The 24,869-nt window shown below is 34.7% G+C and overlaps 1 protein-coding gene across 26 annotated transcripts in view; it reads right to left on the bottom strand.

The window, feature by feature from the left end:
- NEDD4L (NEDD4 like E3 ubiquitin protein ligase) overlaps nt 1–24,869 on the bottom strand; it is a 444,249-nt gene that overhangs the window by 83,730 nt on the left and 335,650 nt on the right. For 20 of the 26 annotated variants that reach the window (XM_056824470.1, XM_056824464.1, XM_056824466.1 and 17 more), the window contains 5 exons: nt 20,068–20,129; nt 19,819–19,921; nt 15,164–15,330; nt 5,120–5,252; nt 3,809–3,985 (listed from right to left, as the gene is read on the bottom strand). In XM_056824470.1, the coding sequence (XP_056680448.1) occupies nt 3,809–3,985; nt 5,120–5,252; nt 15,164–15,330; nt 19,819–19,921; nt 20,068–20,129 (642 nt within the window). The remainder of the gene's footprint in view (nt 1–3,808; nt 3,986–5,119; nt 5,253–15,163; nt 15,331–19,818; nt 19,922–20,067; nt 20,130–24,869) is intronic. The other 6 variants (XM_056824472.1, XM_056824473.1, XM_056824482.1 and 3 more) reach the window with 1 other exon arrangement.

The raw sequence follows: 24,869 nt of genomic DNA, 5'->3' as shown, positions 1-24,869 counted from the left end.
AGCAATAAAACTCTATGAAGGTGGGCTCATGACTTGCCTTACTGGAGGAAATACTCATGCTAATGAAATCATACATTCTTTAATGTAATGATACATATCCACTATCCATTTCTTATTTAGTATTATCTTGATTTAGGTCATTTTTTCCATATGGAAGTGACTGAAATGCATAAGTATAAATGAAAATATCTGTGATCAAGTTCTAAACACTTACATTTCTTTAATTTTTTAGAATTATGAATAAAATTATAAGGTGGTGAAGGTAAATTCTCCATGGGGATGCATCAGGATGTAGATTCCTGAGTAAATGCCATTCCACTTATTTATATGTTTATTTATATTCCAGGGATTCCTGGGACAGGATAAAGAAGGTGGGTTTGTTTCTTTTTCCTAGAAGCATTACTTTTGAAAAAATTATTTTAACTGAAGCAAATAATAGCAATATGGCAGACCTATTATGTTAAGATAAATGCAGTTATTGATTTTACTATAATCAGTAAGGACTGGTAGTTTAACATTAACAGTACAAGATTACTAATGTATTCTGCATTAGGTAGAATAAAGGTATTTAATTGTTGTGAATTCTTTGTAGATCAGATATTTCTACTTTTTATAGGTCCAAACATATGACCTTATCACTTATTTTGTTTCCATAACAGTAGTATTGAATTTCAACTATGTTTTTAGATATGCAATCTCTTTCCTTGTCCCTTTGTCACTACATTTTGATTTTCATGTTTCTATCTCAATGACTTTTTTAAAAATAAAAACTGCCATAATTCCAATATGAAACTAAACTGAATAATCATTAATTTTGAGAAGAAATTAAAAAAAATCATCCATATTAAACTTTTTATTTATGGGTATATCAATATTGTACTCAAAGTTTTATACAGCTCTCCTACAATTTATAGTAAATGCTAGTTAGATAATGGATTCTTTGACTAAAGTAATCATTTCTCAAATACCATGTCCAATAAGAACACATCTTCATTATCTATTAGATTGCACTCGAGCTATGTTTATTTTAACTTTTAAAAGTAAGTGCCTGCTTATGGCAGAATTTTCTGAACACTGTTTTAGGATCATGCAATTTAAGGACCCCACATTGTGATTTTCCCTGCTGATTCTGCTTTTTTTCCCCTCTATGATCAGCATCACATAAAATTCATGGAATTTTTTGGAAACTTTGTGAACTCTACATCTTCTGCTGCTAAATGCTCTTAGTAGGGTCCTAGAAGGGAGCTCCCCAAGAAATTTAAACTTTTAGGAAAGAGAAATCTCTTGTCTCTTTCTCCATTTGCCTTAGGGGATCTTATATCTATCTTCCCATGGTTGGATCTCATTATTATTTTCTGTGCATAACTCAACCCATTATTTCCAGCCAGTGATATTCTTTTAAACTCTATACCCACAATTCCCAACAGTTTACTAAACAATGCAAATTCATCATGTCCAAAATGTTATCCATCTTGCTCTAAAATCTGTTCCTCCTTGACTTCCCAGTTTGAATTAATGGCACCATTATCTCTCCCAGATAGCAGATGTCAAATATTGACTCTGTCCTTATCTTTCAAATTCAATCAGTTTGCAAGTTTAATTAATTCTAATTCTTTGATATTCTTTGGATTTATTCAGTCCTCTCAATTTTTACTGATATTTCAAAATTCTAGTCATCACCTCTTTCCTGGCCTATAATAAATAGTCTTCTAACTACTCTCCATGGCACTTGTCTTGCCTTTCTTCAACTCATCCAACAGTTCTTCAAGTTAATCTTCCTTCTGAAATTCTAATAATGGAACTTCACCAATGAAGACATTGATCATTCTTCACCAATCAAAAACTTGAATGGTTCTAAGTGCTAACTATATATTCTAGGTTCGTTTGCTTAGAATTTAAAGCCCTTCATAATCTGGCTTCATTTCTGGCTGTACCTCATATAATGCCCTTTCATATTTTCTAAAGAATAATTCTAAAGAACCAGAAAATCCACTATTTCCCCAAACACATTCAATGTTCTTAGCCTCCACTCCACTCACATGGTCCTTATGGCTAGAACTATGTTTTTGCAACATTTTTTCCTCTGAAATTCTGTTCAATCCTCTAAAATGCAACCACCTTTTTCAAATAATAATTAGAAGAATAACTTGCATTTAGATCATGCTAACTATGTGCCAGGCACTTTGCTAAGAGCTTTACAATTATTATAATAATTGATTCTTATGATGACCTTAGGATAAGCCTTCTCAGATCCTTCTCTGCCTCAAGAACTTCTCTCTTTCTTTGTAATCTCTCTTATAGCAACATCTACTCTTGTCCCAATTATATTTCTTTGGAAGCCATTTATCTGCACCTCCCTTCACATCCCCCACTAAAGGGGAAGTAGACTGAGAAAAGGGAGTGTTTTATTTATTCTTCTATTTCTATCAGAGCCCTGCATAATGTCTAAAAAAAAAAACAAAATGAAAAAACAATAGGCACTCAAATGTTTGTTGAATTGAACCAAAAGGGAAAACTATATTAGCAATGGAGACAGAATTTCTAGACTTCTCTTTTTGTCTGCCTTCAAAAAAACAGCACAGCTGGTTGAAGTCCCAAGGGCTAAATGCCTATGGATTGTCTCCTGATATTTTGAGCTTTTTGGTTGGGGATTCTATGTTCTGTGGAAGCCTGACTGATTATTTTTAATAACTATGTGGTTATAGAACGATGAATGCTCTATTCCCCATATTTTATATATAATAATTGATCCTAAGTATTTTATGAGTATATTATTGATATAACAGATAAAACTGAGATTGAAAGAATTAATGATTTATGTTAATCATAAGAAATTATACTAGACATAAAAGAGGCAGAGTGGTGTGATGGAAAGAGCATTTGGCTCTGAAGACAGGAAGGCTGGGCACAAAGCCCACCTCTGCCGCTTACCACCTGTGTGACCTTAGATAAGTCACTTAATCTCTATGGGCCAGTTTCTTCATTTGGAAAATAGGAGGGATGTACTAGATGGACTCATTAGTCACTTCTAGCTCTAATCCCATGATTCTAAAAATGAAATCATTAAATAATTTTTTGAGAATTCTTACCAATGAATGACACTTTTAGATCCTGTACACTTGGTAAACTTGCCTGGTGTTGTGTGTGCTTCCAGGATGGTAGGGGCTTTTGCCTCTCCTGGGCAGCACTGGTCTCTTCATATGTAAATATATAACCAATCTCTGGAGATTGGCATTTTTCAGAGTTTTTCACCTTCAACCAAGATCCCTCCCCGAGTTTCCCTGCCAGAAGGACAATTTCTCCATCCCAAGATCTACATACAGATAGAAAGTCTTGGGCTTAGAGAAAGTCAGGAGTGTCCAGAGCTCATCAGATCAAGTAGACAAGTATGATAATTAAATGACTTTATCTTCTGTCTTAGAATCAATACTGTGTATTTATCCCAAGGCAAAAGAGCAGAAAGGCTAGGCAATGAGGGTTAGGTGACTTGCCCATGGTCACACAGTTAGGAAGTGTCTGAGGTCACATTTGAACCCATGACCTCCTGTCTCTAGGCCTGGCTCTCAATGCACAAAGCCACTGAGCTGCCTCCAGAACTGAAAGAATTAAAGTTTGCTCCTGACCCTTATGGGGGAAGGTTAACTTGGGCAAATAGCAGATTAAAACCAGTGATAGAGAAAACTAATTTTTATATAGTTGCTGAAATCTAAAATATTCACACATATACAATTCTACCTAAATAAAAATAATCAATTGCAAAAAAATAAAATTTTGTTCCATCTCTGTTTCTATAAATACTACTGCTTACAATCAAAGAACTGAATTGTTCCCCATTGGAATCCGGAGTGATCTGAAGTCTTCTGTTCAATTCCTCTGACAGCTCTTGAGGACTGGTCCGAGATACTGGAGAAGCAGGAGGTGGTGGTAAGACCAGACTAAGAGAGTCTCCGGCTATATTCACTTCCTCTGAAATGGTTTCCCAAGGCTTATAAAAAATGAGAAATTATTGTAAATGCTAGAACTGGGATTTTGGTTTGTGTTTTTTCCCCATTGACTTAAATTTTAAGAGGTCTTGACAATAAGGTGATTTATTAAATTAACCAGAGTACACGAATACTGAGAAAAAAAAAATCCTCAGTGCAGAATCCATTTAAAAACTGAAGGAATAGAGGAATTATTTTAGCATTTGAATAAAAATGCCATTGGCAACTACCAAAAGAAATGAACAATTTTGAGGAATTCTTTTATTTCCAAGTTAAAAATAAAGAGACCAAGTGAATAGCTCAGAAAGTTTTATAACCTTTTTCCATAAATATTTAGAAAAACTTAGCAGCTCTGCCTTTGGCAATATTAATATTTAGAGAAGCATTCATAGGTTAAGAACATATCTCATAATTTTATAATTAAAGTATTGTCTCTTCTTTCTTAAAGATTATTTAAATTATTAAGACAATTATTCTAAAGTAGTAAATGGCTAAAACTGATTTGGCTATCTAAAATGTAAACAGCTGACAACAGAAAACAGGGATCTTGACTGAAATGGATCATACTGTTGCTAATTATTTAATTTATAATTAAATGTTCCAAGTGCAGATAACATTAAGACAAACTATAAAGTTATAAAAATGAGAGATATCCAACAATCGCATTATTGTTGACAAAAAATTTCCCAAGGTATTGCAAAGAACTGAAAAAAAACTCAAGCCTCAATTCTACTCCAAGTTGGAAATTTTAACCTCCCAAAAGTGCATAGTACGTTTCTATCTAATTTGGCTATAAAAAGAGGTGAACTGTCCTGGACTTGGGAAAAAACACACACACAACACTTTTAACAAACTGAAAATATCCCTAAATTTGCAAATTCTTTTTTGAATATAGTAGAAAACTATTCCCTTTTCTAACATTGCACTAACACATATGCCAGACATAGGTCATAAAAGTGTGTAATTCTGGATTACTAACATTAATAACCACATGAGTGATCAACTGGCTATGAGAATATTATCTTGGATTTACAAACAAAGTTTACTGAAAACGTGTAAAACACAAAACCACCCTTAAGACACCAAAAGTGGAATACACAAAATTGATGAAAGATGTCAGCAATGGCACTACATACTTCAGAGACATCTCCACCTTCTGCAGGTTCAGGTTCTAAATCTTCACTAATATGTCGCCGGGAGCGGAAGCGTCTATGTGCTGCCTCTTGGTTTATCTGTCTGATGTTGTTGTCCGACTCAGAGGACATATCACTGGGAATTATGGAAATGAGGGAGAAAAGACATGGGGTAAAAAGAGGAAGGGTTAACAGTAGCTATTCATCAATAAAACATATATTGAAAGACTAACATATATATAAAGCATCATGATAACAGTGAAGGCAAACTTGAATTCACTTTATACATATTAATTGTTTCAACTTTTTTTTTTAACCCTTACTTTCTTGTCTTCCAAAGCAGAAGAGTTGTAAGGATTTGGCAGCTCGGTTTAAGTGACTTGCTCAGGATCACAGAGCTAGGAAGTATCTGAGGTCAAATTTGAACCTGTCACACTCTCTATCCACTGAGCCATCTGTCCCTTCAATGCTTCTTTAAAGAAACATAGGTGATTACTTTGAAAATAATGGACATTTTCTCTCTTAAACACATGGCATTAAATACAGAGGATTAATGAGGTTTGGGGCTTATAATGGGGATAAGATATTACTAATCTCAATTCACTCTTGAACACCCTTAACCTGAATTGGAAATAAACCCAATTATAGTTTTAAAACCTTAACTTAATTGGTAATGATCTCAAGTGTAATTTTAAAAAGAGGGCGAGGGAACTGAATATCATTTCCTCAGTTTAACATTTCAATTTAGGGCCAAGTGAATTTTTACTATTGTAATCAATACAATCAGCGAACAACTATTTATTAAGCACCAATTATGTGAGAGGCATTGAAGATACAAAGTTTAGCATAGAAATAATATTAACCCCAATCTCCCTAAAAAAAAAAAAAACAAAACACTCCCCTTCCTTACATATACACCCATATTTCTCCATCTATTGCCGTCTTTGGCAATGCTTAAAAATCTTGAAAGCAAATGAGAAAAAACATATCTGAAGCCCTTAAAAATACTTCCTCAACCTATGAAAGAATAGCCATCATCTCAAGAGAGAAGAGATTAAGAATTGGAAACCAAATAACAGATTGGTTTTACTCTTTAGATCCTTTCTCCTAAATGTCTTGACTTGGCAAAAGTTGGTGCAAAGAAATTTCACCCCCTCTCCCCAAAACACATTTCATTTCAAAAAAAGCAAATTATTTGGGAAGAGCTAGAGGAAGTAGTGGATGAAAGAAATTCCAAGTTGAGGGCAACAACATCCAATATTTTAAAACTTAATTTTATTTTCTTAGTGTTTTCAATTCAAAAATTATTTATTGAGCACTCACATTTATTTTCATTAGTTTACTGCTTACAGTAAAATTCCCAGGTATCTCCCAACATCTTTTTCCTGTACTAAAGAAGGTATCATTTGATTTTATATCAACATATGAATAAATGCATATGTATTTTTTGAAACTATGTCTTGTTTCTATTTATCAGTTCTTTTTCATTAAGTAGACATTTACAAGTTATTCTTCAAACATTTCTGCTGCTGCATATGTTCTCTTGGTTCTCATTTCTTTCTTCATAGAAATTTCATATTTTTATAAAATTTCACTTTTTTAGAAATATTTTATTGCAATTTTCGTTTTATATGGTTCCCATAGGCATTTTAAAATTAACTTATTTATTATTTATTATGGCAAAAGAAGTATTCCAACATCTTTAGTTATTCATAATTTCATTGCTTTGCTGCTAACAAGATGATTTTTGTCAGTATTAGCCTTCTGATTGATCCAATTTACTTATTTGTTCTGGAAATTTGCCTCATTTTCCCTGTCTAGAACAACTTTTCTAAGCTTCTCAAGTACTGTCCACAAAAAATCCATCTTACCTTTTAGGGCATCATTATTTATCTATTTAATGCTGGTTTCCCTACAGTTTTTTTTCCTGAAGTTGACTGCTTGTCCTATGTCCTAGATGCTCAGACATTATTTTACCAGGTGAGCTGTCACCTTGTCATGCTATAACTTTGCTGTCCTATTATATATCTTATTTCTTTCATATCTTTGTTTATTTGGCCCTTGCCTTCTTATATGCCATTTAGTTATTTTTTTCATATTCATCCAGCATATTATTGATTTAGATTCCTATATCCTAAGATTAAACGACTAAAGGATTATTATCCTTTTACCTTCCAGGGATACAATAGTTATCTGATCAGATTTGCCTGAATTTCTTTTTTGGAGAGAAAATCAATCATTATCAAATATTTAGGCAAAGAAACAAAAAACTGGGATGAATGGTAAGCTTCTGCTCTCTTCTCTTTCTGCCCCAACATATTCTTTTCAGTTCATTTATTTCTAAAATTTTATTGATATCTTCTTTTTAAAATAATTTTGATTTGTGAATATATCCCTCCTTTCTCTCCTATCCAAGGCAGGTTATTTAAAATAAACAATAGTTGGCTGGTCACTATAGATGATGAACATGCAGATTCTAAATCATAAGCAGAAAATTTCATTTAAAATTTAGAACTCAAGAATAAAAGCTAAAGCCCTTACATAAGAACATGCTTAAACATTAGAAATATAATTTGTAAGCTTAACTATACATTCAATCAATTATTGTCTCTCAACTTGAAAACAGCTGACTCATGGACATGTTCTAAGAGGACTATGAAGACATGTTGTCAGGTCACTGGTTTACAGAAAGAGTTGAAGGGACCTTGGAGAACAATGAGTTAAAAACACTAATTTTACAGATTAGGAAACTGAGGTTGAATGACTCTGGTCATAGAAGAGACACTAAAAAAATCAGTAAAGGTACAACAGAAATGAAAAATCATAGAATACTTCTTGGTGATAACCTTTCAATAAAAGCATCATATCTAAAATCATACAGTCAACTACAAAGACATGTTATAAAAAATAACATTTATCTAGGAATTTAAAGTTTGAAAATAGATATGCTCGAAGAACATAATTCTGTATTACCTTTTCCATCTTAGAAATGGGAAAAACTAATGCTTCCCCTTCCCATATTCTCTCAGTGTAGAATCTTATCTCAAAATTTACAGAAAAAATTAAGTTCATTTGCTGTATAACTCACTCTTTTCCTCATCTTTTATCACTTTCTCCTTCTTCATGGTGGTTTCACATGACGAACTGGCCTTATTCATTAGCAACTCTAACCTTTCTACTTGTTCAACTAGTCCCATTCCATTCTATCTCTATCAACAGATTTCCTACCTCTGTCACCCATCTTTTCATTTATTTTCTATCTCTCCCTCTCTACTGGCTCATTCCCTACTGTCTATAAACATGCCCCTGTCTCCTCTAACCTGAAAAAAAATCTTCACTTGATTCTTCTATTCCCTCCAACTATCATCCTATATCTCTTCTGCCCTAGGAGCTAAACCCTTCAAGGAAGCCATTTACAGTAGGTGCCTCCACTTTTTTTCTTGTCACTCTCTTCGTAACCCCTTAGAGTCTGATTTCTGACTTCATCATTACATTTACAATGCTGTTACTAATGATCTCTTAGTTGCCAAGTCCAGTGACTTTTTCTCAATCCTCATTCTCTGCAGTCTCTGACAATGTTGATCACTCTCTTTCTTTAATATAATCTTCTCTACAGACTTTCAGGACATTACTCTTTTCTTCTACCTATCCAGTCTTCTCTCAATACATATTCTTTGATCCAGTGACATTGGTCTCCTACTTTCCCCAAAACAAGACATTCCATTTCTTATGTGTATTTAATCTTGGCTATTTTCTACGTCTGGAATACTCTTCCTGCTGTACTCCAAATTCCTTGGTTTCCTTTAAATCTCAACTAAAATCATACCTTCTATAGCAAGTCTTTCCTAACCCCTCTAAATCTAAGAGCTTTCCCTTTTAAAATTATTTCCTAATTGTTCTCCATATAGCTCGCTTTGTATATATTTGTTTGCAAGTTTTCTACCCCATTATATTGTAAACTCTTTCAAGATAGGGATTATCTATTGCCTTTTTTTTTTGTATTCCCAATGCTTAGCATACTGCCTGGCACATAGTAGGTGATTTACAATTTTTACTGACTGATAGATTGATAGTCTTTTGCCCTCTCAAGGCCCCAGTTTACATGCATATAAAATGAGAGGACCAAATATTGTGTCTTCTAAGGTTCCTCCCTGCATTAAATTCCTATGATTTTATTATTAAATTAGGAGAAAGGAGGAAAGTCTGGCATATTAGTGAAGAATCTGACATTAAATTTAAAAAAATTGGCAACTGACAATATATATTTACCCCAATTAATTCCTATCAAAAAAGTATTTTAATCCTAAAAAAGAAAAGGCCTTATATCGATGAATACAATCACTGGTCTGTCAATTGTACATAAATATATTTAAATCCTTTAAAACAAAATGTTCTTCTAAGTATATCATATGCTTTCTCTGTGATCTTTCAAAAATAATCATTTTGTTAGGAAGTATTTGAGAGAGATAAAAATAGGTAAACTGAAGCACAAACCAGATTTCAATTACTATATAGCTTCCAGATTATTGGACTTTGAATTAGAGCTTATAGTATTTGTCCACATAAATTTATATAAGGAAAGCACAATTTAACAATTATACCAGAGATAAATCAATAATTTGTCTTTAAGTATTATTCTGTTCACTTAAAACCATCAACCAAATCTAAAATTAAGTGTGCTAAATGAATGAAATCTGAGTAGAAATTGTCATAATTATAGTCATGTGAATGAATGTATAATTAAAACGGAAACACATAAATGCATAAATTACACCTTTATATCACTGAATCAACATGATTAAAAATAAAGCTGTGTTGGCTATGTAATATTATACTTGCAGTTTTATGTTGCCAGTCAATTTATACAATATTTAAGAATTAGGTAAACTCTGTGATTACAAAAATTACCCAAATAAGAGAAAAGGGAAAAATGCAGCAGGGAAAGCCTAAACTCCTATAATTTCCACCTTTTAAACTCTCTGAAATATTTTAGTATCCCTTAAGGATTCTGCATGATTCAGTTAACATTCATTCAATAAACATATATTTTTTTTGATGCTGAGTTTCCTTCTCTTGCCTGGACTGGACGTGTTGTGGGCAGGTCTAATCCCAATAAGGATAGCCCCTGAAGCTTTAGAATGCTATCTTTTTCCAACCTGAGGAAGTTTCGCCTAATGGAAGTCAGTGAGCCCTTGTTCCCAGGGACTCACCATATTAGTGCCCCAATTAGTAGCGATACCAGATAGACTGACAATCAGAACCTCAGTGCTCAAGTAATCCATTGACATCAGCCCCCACCACCATCAGAGATTAAAGGTTTTAAATGTATATCATGTGCAAAGATTCAGGCTAGGAACAATGGGAGATGTAAAGTTTAAGAAAAGTATTCTTTAATTAGAACTTCTTTAGCAAGAATAGCTTTCCTGGGGGGGGGGGGGGGGGGGACTCAATCTAGAACTGCAATGTTATTAATGTAGAAGACTTTTAGTGAGGTATAAACAATGTTTTCTTTCTTTCTTTTTTTTAAACCCATACCTTCTGTCTTAGAATCAAGGCAGAAGGGTGGTAAGGGTCAGGCAAAGATGATTAAGTGATTTGCCCAGACACATAGCTAGGAAGTGTCTTGAGACCAAATTTAAACCCAGGACCTCCTGTGTAAAGGCCTGGCTATCTATTTGATGATATGACAGGAGATTAAAAATCTGGGCTAAACAAGAGTGATGACCCTATCCTCCAAAAAAAAAAAAGGGCATTGTAACATTTTTAAAAGCATAAAAGAGAACTCTAAGGAAATTCAAGGAGAAACACTTATAAGAAATATACTTTTGAAAGTAAGATGAAGAATTTATATATATTATATATCTATGCATATATAGAAACATATTTTTAAGTATTATAAAATGGGCATTCATGATGGTTTCATATGGAATGTTCTTTTTTAAATTATGGAGATCTGCAAAAATTTGTCCATGTAAAAATGGAAATATGTATGTGCATATGGAAATGCTCTTTTGATTATATTTTATGTTTGGAATAAAAAAAGGAAAAAATAATTAAGAATGTATTCACATTAACTATTTATTAATAATCCTGCTGTGTGGAAATAACTTTGCAGTGTATTGATGGGAAATGAATAGAATTTGACTCTGGTCCTTATTCTTGTGGGATTTACAATCGAGCAAGTTGGTAATGGCATGGTATTTATAAGGAAGAATAAGAAAAACTAAAGATCCACAGTTTTGATTGAGCTTAATACAAATTAAATTCCAAGCCATGCAAAACTATAGATTCTAACTGATAATAATGACCTTAGGGAATCAAGAAAAGGTATCCAATATGTTTTGGAATGCTGGCTATCAAAAAAGATTAAAATAAAATCAGCATGCCTGTTAAGGATCCCTCATTTGATATCTTAAATAGAAATTACATTATGATTGGTATTTTATTTACTTGTGTACATGAGAGTTTATGTAGTATGCAAAGGAAGAGTGAGTAAAAGATATAATCTATTCCAAGGTCTATAATGAGTAATAGAAACTCAGAAATTCTAGACCTAAGGCAACCTCACTATAAACTCAACTCAAAAAAGCATTTATTGAACACTGTGATGAGCCCTAGAGAATTCAAAGCCAAAACAATAGTCTTTAGCCTCAGAAAACTAATATTCTTCTGGGGAGAAACAACGCATTTACCAATAAACAAAATAATTTCAGAAGGAAGATAGAAATTACAATTGAGGGAATCAGGAAATACTCCAGGAGGAAGTATAATCTAAACTGAGACTTGGGGAAAACAACAACAAAAAAACCAACAAAGAATTTTAAGAAGGTGCAAGAGAATAAGGATTTACTAAGTGCCTCCTATATAATGTGCTAAAAACTTTTAATAGATAAGAAAACTAAGGCATACAGTGGTTAAATGACTTTCCCAGTTTGTGTCTGAGGTCATATTTGAATTCTGGTCTTTCTGACTAAAGAACTGATTCTCCATCCATTGTCCCATTTGGTCACCTAAGAAACAAAGGTCAGGGGGGAACACAGTCTCAAAATGTGATGTGTAAAAAGAAATTGAGCAGCTATATGAAACATTGGATAAAAGGCCTATATTCAGGAAGTTTCATCTTCCCAAGTTAAAATCTGGCCTGAGACACTTCCCAGTTGTGTGACCCTGGGGAAGTCACTTAAGCCTGTTTGCCTCAGTTTCTTCATCCATAAAATGAGCTGTAGAAGGAAATGACAATCCACTCCAGTACCTATGCCAAAAAATCGCAAGTAGAGGCAGCTGGGTAAAGCCAGTCCTAGAGACGAGAGGTCCTAGGTTCAAATCTGACCTCAGACACTTCCTAGATGTGTGACTCTGGCAAAGTCACTTAACCCCCATTGCCTAGCCCTTACCCCTCTTCTGCCTTGGAAGCAATACACAATAATGATTCTAAGACAGAAGGTAAATGTTTAAAAGAAAAAAGAAAAGAAAAAAGAAAACCCCAACTGGGGTCATGAAAAGTTGGGCATGACTGGGGGAAAAAGAATAAATAACAAGAATTAAATAAAAATATAAAACTGTTGCTTACTGGATTTGTAATTATTTTAAATTATGAGACAATTTAAAAAGCCATATACTTAAAAGGCCTTTAGTGATTAGTTGAAATTCAGAAAAAATTAAGCAAGTTGTAAAATTAGTAGCAGACACAAAACTAGAAGTTAGATCACCAGACTCTTAGTCCAGTGATTTTTTTTTCATACTGCAACTGACACCAAATTAATGATTCTTCACTAATTTTATTATCTCAAAGATTATTTTCCTTCAATAGACATCAAATGCTCAGCTCTATCAGTTTCTCCCAGAGGATATTTCATGGCTTGGAATTATAGTTCTGGAAATGATTATTGGAATATTTAACAAAATTCCAGGAAGCACAGAAGAATTTTTGAGCAATGCCTGTTCACAAAAGGGGAAGAAAATGCTTTATCTTATGGGAAGGTCCTCATTATTTAGTGATGGTTCCTTAAAAAGGTCAGAGGGAGGTAGCATGCAAAGTTGGCTTTGAATATTGTTTCTTCTTTTCCCCTTTGTTCTTTCAGTAGTTTTATGATACTATTTGGGGTTTTCTTGGCAAAGATCCTGGAATGGTTTGGCATTTCCTTTTCCAGCTCATTAACCAGATGAGGAAACTGTGACAAACAGGGTTACATGACTTGCCTAGGGTCACAAAGCTAGTAAGTGTCTGAGGCTAGATTTGAACTCAAAAAGATGACTCCAAACTTGGTACTCTGGGCACTATGGTACCACCTAGCTGTCCCTCTCTCCCCCTACATTCTCTACATTTTCTGTTATTCCACTGGGTAACTCTTGTCTGAAAAAAGAGAGGGCAATCCATTTCCCTTGCAGTATTTCCATGGAACTTCTGCTCCATTTTATTGTTTGTTGTTGGAGCCTCCTGCTATGTGGTTCTAAAGCAGAAGAAGAGTAAAGACTAAGGAATAGAGGTTAAGTGACTTGCCTATGGTCACAGAGCTAGGAAGTGTGTAGAGCTAGATTTGAGGCCAGGACCTCCTGCTTTCTGGTCTGACTCTTTTTGCACTGAGCCACCTAGATGCCCCTGATCTTGGTCTCTTTTAACTACTGCATATTCCAAAAGTACTTCAAGACTGGGTCTGAATAACAAGAAATATTTCCTCAAAATGGTTTTAATGACTAATTGTCTACTGGTGATTGTGTAGAAAGTAAAGTAAATAATCAATGAATATGAATAGCTATGTCCATCCATCCCAGGAGCAAAGTCAACAAGACTTCATAGAACTATTTTATTTCTTAAAGAAAAATTTGTAACAAATATTATTTAAAGTCAAATCAACCTTCAATAGCTAAGATAACTGATCATGTCTAGAATCAGAACTAAAATAAGCCAAGTGCTTATTGTACAGCTAAGGCAAATAGAGTATAATGAAGAGTGAAATTAATATAACTAATGATTGAATCCAACAAAGGGGCAGTAAGTGGTACAGTGGATAGAATATTGGGCTTGGAATCCAGAAGATTCTTCTTCCTGAGTTCAAATCTGGTCTCAGACACTTACTACTGGCTGTGTGACCTCAGGCAAGTCACTTAACCCTGTATGCCTCAGTTATCATTGGTAAAATGAATTGGAGAAGAAAATAGCAAATCATTCCAGTATTTTTGCTAAAAAAATCCCAAATGTTGTCAACCTGGATCAGAAATAGCTAGTGTCCCTGCAAAGGGATAATTAAAAATTTTCAAAAATTTCTAAAATATAATACTCTCTCTCTCTCAATATATATATACATACATACATACACACACATACTATGGACTTTTATATACATGCATAGGCCATAGGCTTTAAGAAACCAAGCAATAATAGGATTTCAAAATCTCCTTTCCCTTTCCTTTTCCCCACGCTGTTAAGTACTAGCTTAATGGATGGAGAAGATTCCAAAGTAATTGAGTTTTGCCACTTTGGGTTAAAGATCAGTTAACAAGAGTAAGTCAAGAAAGAGAAAGTGATTATTCACTTTTCCCTACTAAATTTGCAAAAGATAAACTTAATTTTCTACTCCAGGAATCTATATAGTACCAATTTATCAAACAGATTTATCATCCAGTTTAAGTTTTCCAAGAGAAGAATAAGATAGCAAAAAAAAGATAGTGTCTCTTAGAAAGCACAACATGTGACTTCCTCTGAGGTTCCTCAACTTAACTTAATGGGCTAAGAAAGAATCATATAGATTTAAGGACTGTAAATATATATTTTTAAAACCATTCCTTCTGTCTTAGAATCAATACTATTGTTGGTTCTAAGGCAGAAGAGCAATGGAGATTAGTAACTTACCTAGTTACCAAGTGGCTGAGACCGATTTGAACCCAGTTCCTCTAGTCTCAAGACCTGGTTCTCGATCTAGTGAACCATCTAGCTGCCCCCAGTCCTATAAGTATTACTGATTTTAGACTCAATCCCCAGAAAGTATTTTTTTTAATTCTGCCCAAACCAAGGGTAGTTTCTTTAACTCATAGAAATAAAGAACTTACATCAAACTGGGTCGGTGCCACTGGGTAGTCCTGTTGTTGTGGTTGACATAGTAAGTTCTGCCTAAATTGTCAACTTTCTCTTCCCACCCAGGTGGCAGGGGAGGTGGAGGAAGTTCTTCTTGGTGTTGAGAAGTGGAGTCATTTGAATCAACAACTTCCCAGCCATGCTGTAGAATTAAATTACATGGGTGATTAAAAGGGTTAATTTTACTTTTTGTTCCTAAGAAAGCAACATTACATGTTAATATTTTTAAATAATTAACACAAAATCCACAATTAAGCCACGTGTCTAAAAAATAACTCCTGAGTTTTTATACATGGTCTAATTTTAAAGGAGCTATTAAAAATATTAAGCCAGGTAATACGTTTTTATTAAGTGCTTACTATGGACACACTGTAGATACCAAGAAAGGAAAACCCATGGTCCCTGCCTTCTTAGAACTTATATTCTAATAACATGTAAATAACTATGTGCAAACAAAACATGTCATGTAAACAGATGATAATGTCAGAGGGAAGGCATTAGCAGTGAATATGATGGGAATGGGTCCACTACAGAAAGTGGGCAATGAGCTAACAGGGGGAGGAGATAGTCACTGAACAGACACAGAATCAGTAGCTGGAGTATCAGGTGTGTGGATAAAGGAAAAAAGGTCAGTGTTACTGAATTATAAAATACTTGGAAAGAAATAGAGTATAAAGAAAAGGTGAGGCTTTGAAGGATCTAAAATGCAAAACAGAGCATTTTATATTTGACCTTTGAGGTAATAAGAGTTTACTGAAAAGGAGGAGTTATGGATAGAAAACCAGACTTTGAGACAGGAAGTTCTGGGTTAAAATCGAACACTCCCTAGATATGTGAACCTATGTAGGTCACTAGACCACAGTTACCTAGCCCTTACCATACTTCTGCCAACAAAATATTGATTCTAAAAGGGAAGTAAGTTTTTTTTTTTTTTAAAGGAGGATGAAGAAAGAGAATGAGCATTTATCTAGTACCCACTAAGGGCTTTATAAATATTATCTCACTTGGTCTTCACAACTCTGAGATTATATAGATGCTATTATTATTCCTATTGAACACTTAAGGAAACTGTGGTAAATAGAGGTTAAGTGATTTACTTAGGATCATCCAGCTAATTAAGCAAAGACTCATATCTTTCTGACTCTAGATCCAGCACTCAAACCACTATGCAACTTGATCATAGGGCTGAAAGTCCTATAAGCAGTTTAGGAAAATCATTTTGTTGTTAAATGGAAGATGGGACGGGAATAGAGAGAAACTTTTGGTAGGGAATCCAATTAGAAATCTATTGCAGTCTTTCAGACAGGAAGTCATAAGAACCTGCACTAGGAAGGGTTGTATGAGTAGAAAAAAAGAAATGTGTTTATAAAAAATGTTGTCAAGTTAAAATGACAAGATTCAGTAACAGACTGGATACACAGGGAGAATCAGAGTGAACAGTCAAGGGTGACACCAAAGCTAAGAGTTTGGGTGAATCAGGAGATAGTAAAGCACTCAGTAGTAATAAAGAAGTTCAGAAGAAAAACAATGAGTTCTGATTGGATATATTGAGTTTGAGATTTCTGTAGGGCCTTGTTGGCAAACCTATGGCACATGTGCCAGAGGGGACTGCTCCCTTTTCCCTCTCCAATTGGCTAACTCTTACCACTTGAGGACATTTCTCACATCACCTGGCCCTCTGTCCAGCAGTCCAATGGGAGTTCTTCCTACCTCCCTTGTCAAGGGTAAGACAGGAGGTTCACATGTGGCATGAAGATTGGAGTTTGGGCTCTAAAAGTCTCTAAAAGGCTCACCACCACTGCTGTAGAGCAATTGATTAAAGATGTCCAAAAGGCAATTTATGACGTAGGACTAGAGCTGGAGAGAGATTAGGCCTGGATATATAGATTTGGGGATTATCTACATAGTGAGAATATGATAAAATCATCAAGGGAGAAAGAAGAGAAGAGGGCCCAGAGGAGTCCCTTGGCAGACACTTTTGGTTAATGGACATGACCTGGATGAAGATCTAGCTACAGAAGTCATCTAATCCATTTCCTCCATTTTATAGAAAGCAGTAGTGATTTCTTCAGCTTACACAGCAAAGGGCTAAGGAAAGACATAGTTATGTAACATGCTTTTCAGGAAGGCAAAAGATTTGGGCATACAACCCAGAGTCACCTATCCAGAAAAACTGAGTATATTCTTTCAGGGGGAAAATGGGCATTCAATAAGATAGAAGATTTCCAAGCATTCTTGAGCAATAAGCAAGACCTAAAGAAACAAAAAGAAAAAACTGAAGTTCAAACATGAGACACAAGGGAAGCCCAAAAAGCAATACAATGATATAGGACAACACCAAGGAAATTATTAGAAAGAATGCTATCCACATCCAGAGAAAGAACTGTGGGAGCAGAAATGCATAGAAAAATATATGATTGATCACCTGGTTCGGTGGGGATGTGACTGGGGTTTGGGTTAAAATATCACTCTATTGCAAATATGAATATCACGGAAATAGGTTTTGAACAACGATATATGTATAACCTAGTGGAATTGCTTGTCAGCTCCAGGATGGGGTGGAAAAAAACATGACTTGTAACCATGAAAAAATATAGTAAATAAATTAATTTTTTTTAAAAAAGAGACAGGTATTTATTTGATTGTGCTCACTTAGAACTTATCTCAACAAAATATAATTTAATAAATATGCTTACACACTCTTAAGGTCAGCACAAAAGAGAAGTGCCAAAAATATTTTGAGTAATAACACCATTAAAATAAGTGGAATGATGGCCTGTAGGGCCTTGTTGACAAGGTGACTATTTTGAAGGGGGGAATAGTTGAAGTATTTGTATGCTGTTGTTTTTTTAAATTATTCTCTTCTTTTTTGTGCTTGTAACTTTGGGTGATTTTTCATTTGAAAACTTACAGGACTTTCATTAGATCTTCACTGGCATGACACCCATGGATTCATTTTATCACATATATATTCTGACATCCTTAAATGAGAAATGAAATGGTGAACAAGATCCCCATTTCACAGATGTCAGTGATTTGTCTGAAATCTTATTGCGCATTAACATGGGTCAGTGGTAAGGCCAGCAATAAATGGATCCCAGGACCAATATTCTCTTTTCTCTAGGTAAGACTGGGGGCTCCCTACAGCTGGTTTCATCTCTGGAGCCAGATGTAGGCTGGGACTCTTCTTTTTATTCTGGAGACATCACCTCCATTCAATCAGGTTGCCTTCCCTTAGAGCTAAAATTACATTTTATAATACATATTTTCAGCATTAAGTATTCCTTTCCCAATATCCCATAGTAAAGTCACTGTAAAATTATTAATATGTTGGATACTGTCATCAGACAAGTAAGAGTGTAAAAAATTATTGGATTTAAAATAATAAATGAAAATATGTTGACATGCTTTAGTGTCTTGAAATTTAGAGCTATCTACCACCCACTTGTTCATTCTTCTCCTCATATGCTATACATAGAGATGAAAATTTGTGAGTGAAATATTGCCAAAAATTTGGCTTTCCATTCTGAGGGATCTTTTGGTGTGCCCATAGCACATTATGCTCATAATACAACAGCTGCACACAAATGGCAGACCAAGTAATAGTTAAGCCTTGATTAACGTCCACTGTCAGAACCAAAGGAAAACTTGTGTAACAAAACAGAACCTAGAGAGTCTTTTTAAGCTTTATAAGCAAAGAAAAAGGTAAATACTCTGAGTGGAAAATGGAAAGGCATTTATGGACCTTCCAAATTTCTCCTTATCCAATACCACACTCCGCCCCACATACACCCCTCCCCCCCACAAAAAAGATAAATTGATCAGGACACTTAATTCCAAAGTGATATTTCTGGTGAAAGGTCATCTAATGCACTCCAATATGTAGGTACCAAATGAAAAAGAAACTTGGGAGAGACTTTTTAATGCTCCTAGCCTCTCTGAATGAATTCCAAGGGCTATGAAGGATTTAAAAAAGGATAAATCTTCAAGTCATGATGGAATTAATTGAATAAGGTAGCTTTCCAAACTCCTTATATAGGTGGGAATGAGCAAAACTTAAGTAATCCTTTCTTAAAAAAGAAAGAAACTCCAATTGGAAAAACTATTCAATTGTTCAAGGTAACTACAATGAAATTTAGAAATGAACCCTTCTTTGCAAAATGAAAGGGCTATTAGGTTTAAAACCTCCAAATTCACAGTTAAGACACGATTTTATTTCTTTCAGGTAGTACAGTAAGGAGGTACTAATGAGATAATGTGTCAAAGTGCTTTAAATCTTTAAAAAACTCTCTAAATGTAAGCTATTTTTGTGATTGTTATTGTTACTTAGTTATTCAGTCTCAATGAACTTCTCCATGGGGCAAAGATACTGGAGTAGTTTGCCATTTCCTTCTTCAGCTCATTTTCCAGATAGGGAAACAGGGTTAAGTTAATTGTTTAGGGAAATGAAGTGTTTAAGTGCCTGAGGTTGGATGTGAACACAGGTCTTCTTGATTCTAGGACACATGCTCTACTGCATTCCATAGTTGCCAAGTACTAGCTTCAAAGTACTTCAAAGAAACCTTACATTCATTTTAGCTATTTTATTATTTTTAAACAATAGAGAAAAATTTGAAACAAAGGTACTTACCTCTAAATCTTCCCTTTGATCATTATTTTCTTCATCTTGTCCTCCATTCTTTGGCATATATGCCATTTTCAGTCGCAAGAAGCCTTTTACCCGTGATTTATGACTATGTAATAAGGAGAAAACACAAATTACCAAAGGACTTGGCACAATTGTGCCTTGTGTAGAATACATTTACTTGTGCAAAAAAGTAAAATTTAAATAAATTAAAATCTGCCACATATAAAACTTCATATAAAACCAAGCTCTTACCTTCTTGGTCGGAGGAGGAAATCCTTAAATGTATAGGGCCGTTCCATGGTTGGATCTTCAGTCTAGAAGACATGAAAAGTGAATTAGGTTTGAAAACTGACAGTCTTTCTATATTTGCTACTAACCTAGATCATGGATCTTATCATGATAAAACATGGTAAGTGTATAAATGAGAATGGTTTCATTACACTTAGATAAAATGGCCACAGCCTCACCAGGAGACTGACTACCTGGAGTGTAGATGTACTAAACATCACTACTGATAGCACCTACTTGAGGCCCTAACATTAACTGAAACAGCAGACATTAGACAAAACATAATGACTAAATTATAGCATATAAATTGCCAGTTGCAATTTATAACTATAGGGCACAGGCTTCAATATAACATAGCTGATTAACTTCAGCATTTTAGTGGCCAATAACAAACTATCATGCCTAATTACAATTAAGGATGCTTTGGGTAACGTCCAATTTCCCAATTTCTACTGATGGCATTAACACTTTCCCTGTTCATGGTTCCAAAACTTGAATGATTCCTCTCTCTCCCTTATACCTCACATCCAGTCACTTGCCAAATCTTGTCAGTTACAATGGGTCTGTCCCCAACTTATACATGCTCATTGCCTCTTGCCCTATACAAAGATAATTGCTTTATTACTCTTCTTTCCCCACTTCCAGTATTTCCCATTTCCAATCCATCCACCACATAACTCCCCAAAAGTCTTCCTAATGCTCAAGCTTGACCACATCACTGCACAAAACAGAAGTAATGTCACAATTCCCATGCAAATGGTTTCATGAACCACAGTGAACAACTAAAAATTTTGATCTAGTAGACAGTTTTGGTAATGAGCCTCTAACACTGAGGTAGGCAGTTCCTTTAATTCAGTGGATCCATAAACACATACTTTTTAATTTAATAGAACCAATTAGAGGTTATACTCAATAGGGATATAGTCTCTGAGAAGCAAGAATCATCCATATCCAATGAAGAAATACCAGAGTTGGACTTTAGTGGAGGCCCCCCCTCCAATACTAAAAAGGAAAAAATGTTCTTAAACTAGCATTCAGAAGTTTCTTCAGAATCTGAGCAAAACAACTTAAGCAGGAAAAAAAAAATGCACCAGAAACACAAGGGCTAACATACAAAATATGAAATAGAAATATTCAATTTGTTATTAGGCTAACATCTCTCTTGTATTCCTCTGCTAGAACCTGATTAGAACGTAATAGGGAACCAAGGGTATTGAGTTCTGCCTGCTTATTTAAATTAACTGAGTGAAAGAGCTGGGAAATGGCATAATAACAGAATAATAGGATTATAAGGCTGGAAATGATCCTAGAGATTATAGAGATCAATCTCCTCATTTCCTCTGAGGAAACTAAAGTCAAAGGAGGTCAAGTGACATACATTTTAGGGTCAAAAGTGTTACCACAATTGCCAGGGGATAATAATGAAGTTTGGGCAGTGAATTAGGTCAGCACTATGGTAAGGGGAGTTGCAAGCCCCTCCCATCCCTAAAGTGCTGCACTGCCATGAAGGGTCTTATAAGAAGGGGGATTGTTTTTTAAAACCCTGTTCCTTTTAGAATCAATACTGTGTATTGGTTCTAAGGCAGACGAGTGGTATGGTCTAGGCACTGAAGTTAAGTTACTCTTCCAGGGTCACACAGCTAGGAAGTGTCTAGGGTCACATTTGAACCCAGGACCTCCCATCTCTGGGTCTTGCTCTCAATCCACTGAGCTACTGAACTGCATCCAGTGTTTAAAGAACAAGAAGAATGAAACTCATTGGTCCCAGTAAATAGGTTGGCCACTACTGTGAAAGGTTTGTAGCCGATTCAATTGTTTGTGGACAGTGATTTAGATTCAGTAGATCCGAAGGGTATGTCTAAACTGCCAGGAGCTTGAGATTTTTTTTCTATCTCTACTCACAACAATGATTATTTCTCTCTGAATATCTCTAATGATACAATGACCCTCAAGAAGGTGTTAAGAGTATCAGTAGGACTCAGTTAGTCTGAGGGCTGCAGGCTACAGTTAAAAACTGCAGTTGGCAGTAAATCTACTATACTTTAATCATTGTATCTAAGTCTTACATGCTGTGTTTATTTCCGTCTCTGTGGGCATGTCTTGTGTACTGTGGCTGTGCTTGGTATCTACTGACTGGAGGGGTCAGCTTTCTGGCAAAAAGACCTTGTGAAAGGGCCAAGGGTTGTATTTCTGAAGTGGCAACTGAGACTCTGAAGCCTCATCAACCTTGGTGTGTGTTTGGGAGTCCCAGATAGAACTCACAGTTGTAGCGCTAGTATTAGACCCTAGCCTACTATTCTCCACTCCAGTCTAGTGTTCTTTTTCGTTTGGTTTTTACTTTAAATGTCAGCATTCCAATTTCTACATTCTTTTCTATCGCCCCTATATACAACTTTGATTTTTGAAACTCAGATGGTTCACTAATATAAACATGGTCCTGTAAGCTTTGTAGACTCTTAGGAGAGAAGCTAAAGCTGCTAACAAGAGCCTCTTATTGCCACCAAGACCTACCTCTGAAAGAAAAAAAAAACACCTTTGAAATGATGTCATTCATGATTGGGGTATACTATAAAAGGTCAAGTTTAAAAGAAAAAACTTTAATTTCTCTGCCTTAAATTCTCTAGGCTGTCATAGTTTTCTCATCAGTAAAAGTGGTTTGGATTATATGACTTCTCAGGCCCCTTAAATCTTTAAATCTATGGTCTTCTGCTGTGGCCAGCACTTAAAAAACTCTGTTTTGAATTTATTCCAAAATTAATTACTTCTTATTAAAGAAAAAAAAATCTTCCATTTCAACTCTGTATTACTATTGTTTAGGAAACGATACCATATTATAGAAATAAAATGAATAATGAATATTTATATAATATTTAAGAATATCCATATAATAAATAAATAGTATTATTACTGTAGTTTAGGAAATAGAGTATATTTGTGTGTGGTTGGGTCTTTTTTTCTCTCCAGATCACCATACTTCAGCTCATATATAGGTAACACACTTCAGATTTCAATTCATTTTCAACTACTTATGGAATGCAAGAATGGAATCTCAAAAATTGGTATGTAAGGACTAGCAGAGCATCTAATTAGTCCCAGGTCCCTAGTGATTAGTAGGAGACTAAAGGAGAGCCCCTACAACCCACTGCAGAGATGCCAAAGTGGTTACCACTCAGCATTCTTCCACAAAAGAATCTGCTCCCAAATGAATCCAATGAGACTTGGGATCACCTTGACCCACTTGTATTTTTAATTAGCTTCTTTGGGCTAGTGAATTTATAACTAAATATGGCTCATCTTGAAGTTTTCATTATAAAATGGCAATATGGAGTTTTATACTACAAATGCTGACACAGCAATAATTCTGCCAATGGACTGATAGAATTTCTATGAGAGATTATTCTGGTGTCTTAATCAGGGAAAAACACATATACAGATAGGACTTATTTATGAAAAAGGCATCATTTGAAACTTAAGGAGTCTAAAAAAAACAAAATAAATTTTAAATTAATAAAATTTCCTTAATATTCATCTTTGATCCGTGGTCTTAAAGAATGTTTTAAATAAGTTATGAATCTTAGATTATCCATGTAAAAGAAAAAATCTTTTATTGTGCAAGAGTTCATCTTTCTTGAAGCCATTTGTTCTTTCAAAAATTTCAATAACATTTGACTTAGTAGACATATCATATGTGTCTCTATGAGCTCACAGACAAAAGGTACTCAGAAGAGTGGGATACTTTACCATAGCTTTTCACCTAGATGATACAGAAAGCAAAAACACTGATGTACATTGAGAATATACCGTCCCCCCCCAAATTTAAGAACAAAATTATTCCTCCAACCATATATATATATATATATTTTTACTCTGAGTAGTTCTGTAGATTAGGAATGAAGTTCAAAAGCTATATGGATAGGGCATAGGATAGAATTAAAAATCAATAATTTTGAAGCTTTTATATGTGTGTGTGTGTGTGTGTGTGTGTGTGTGTGTGTGTGTGTGTGTGTGTATTATTTCCCTTTTCCAAGGGCAGAGATTTGGATTGGGGTGAATATTCAATGACATAGATTAGAATTTGTAGGTCTCTTTTCCTCAGGGACCACCATGACCCCAATCTTGTTATCCTAGCAACCTGGTCCAAACAAGCATTCCTAAAAATAGGTTTAGGCTGCTTTCTTGATGTCTTCTTTTCCCATTACCATAAATCCCATTTTCCCCTTGCCCCCAGTAGCATTTTCCACTTCTGAATTTTTCCCTCCAAATTTGAAGTTCTTGACAAAAGATATTTTCCAACTACATCTTCTCCTTATGGAATTCTTGGATTCCTTGAAGAATCAGCTCAAGTGCCACCTCCAATGGGAGGATTTTCCTGATCTTTCTATCTTTTAGTAAAGATACTCAGCATTCTTTATGTAATCAACTGCTTTGGTACTCTGGTAGAGCCTTATGGCTTCCTATTCTGAATAGGGTTTTTAAATGGACAAAATAACATACATAGGAATATTTTTAAAAACCAATTATACTGATATCCAATTACCAAAAAAAAAAAAGTTCCCAAATCCTCCCTCTGGTACTTTCTTATATAAGTGTACCTGACATTTAATTTGTATATGTTTTGTAAAATTCCTGAGGGAGAGGCAGGAGTTTTTTTTTGTTTTTTTTTCTTTTGTTTTTCTATCCCCAGCACACAGTACTGATATACAGCAGGTACTTAATAAATGCTAGTTAACTGACTGATAACTAAATCTATGAACCTATTCTAGCTG

The sequence above is a fragment of the Monodelphis domestica genome, chromosome 3 (genome assembly GCF_027887165.1).
Source record: "Monodelphis domestica isolate mMonDom1 chromosome 3, mMonDom1.pri, whole genome shotgun sequence".
Taxonomy (NCBI): Eukaryota; Metazoa; Chordata; class Mammalia; order Didelphimorphia; family Didelphidae; genus Monodelphis; species Monodelphis domestica.
Note: the sequence above shows the minus strand (reverse complement) of the source record. Positions and strands in the feature narration are given on the sequence as shown.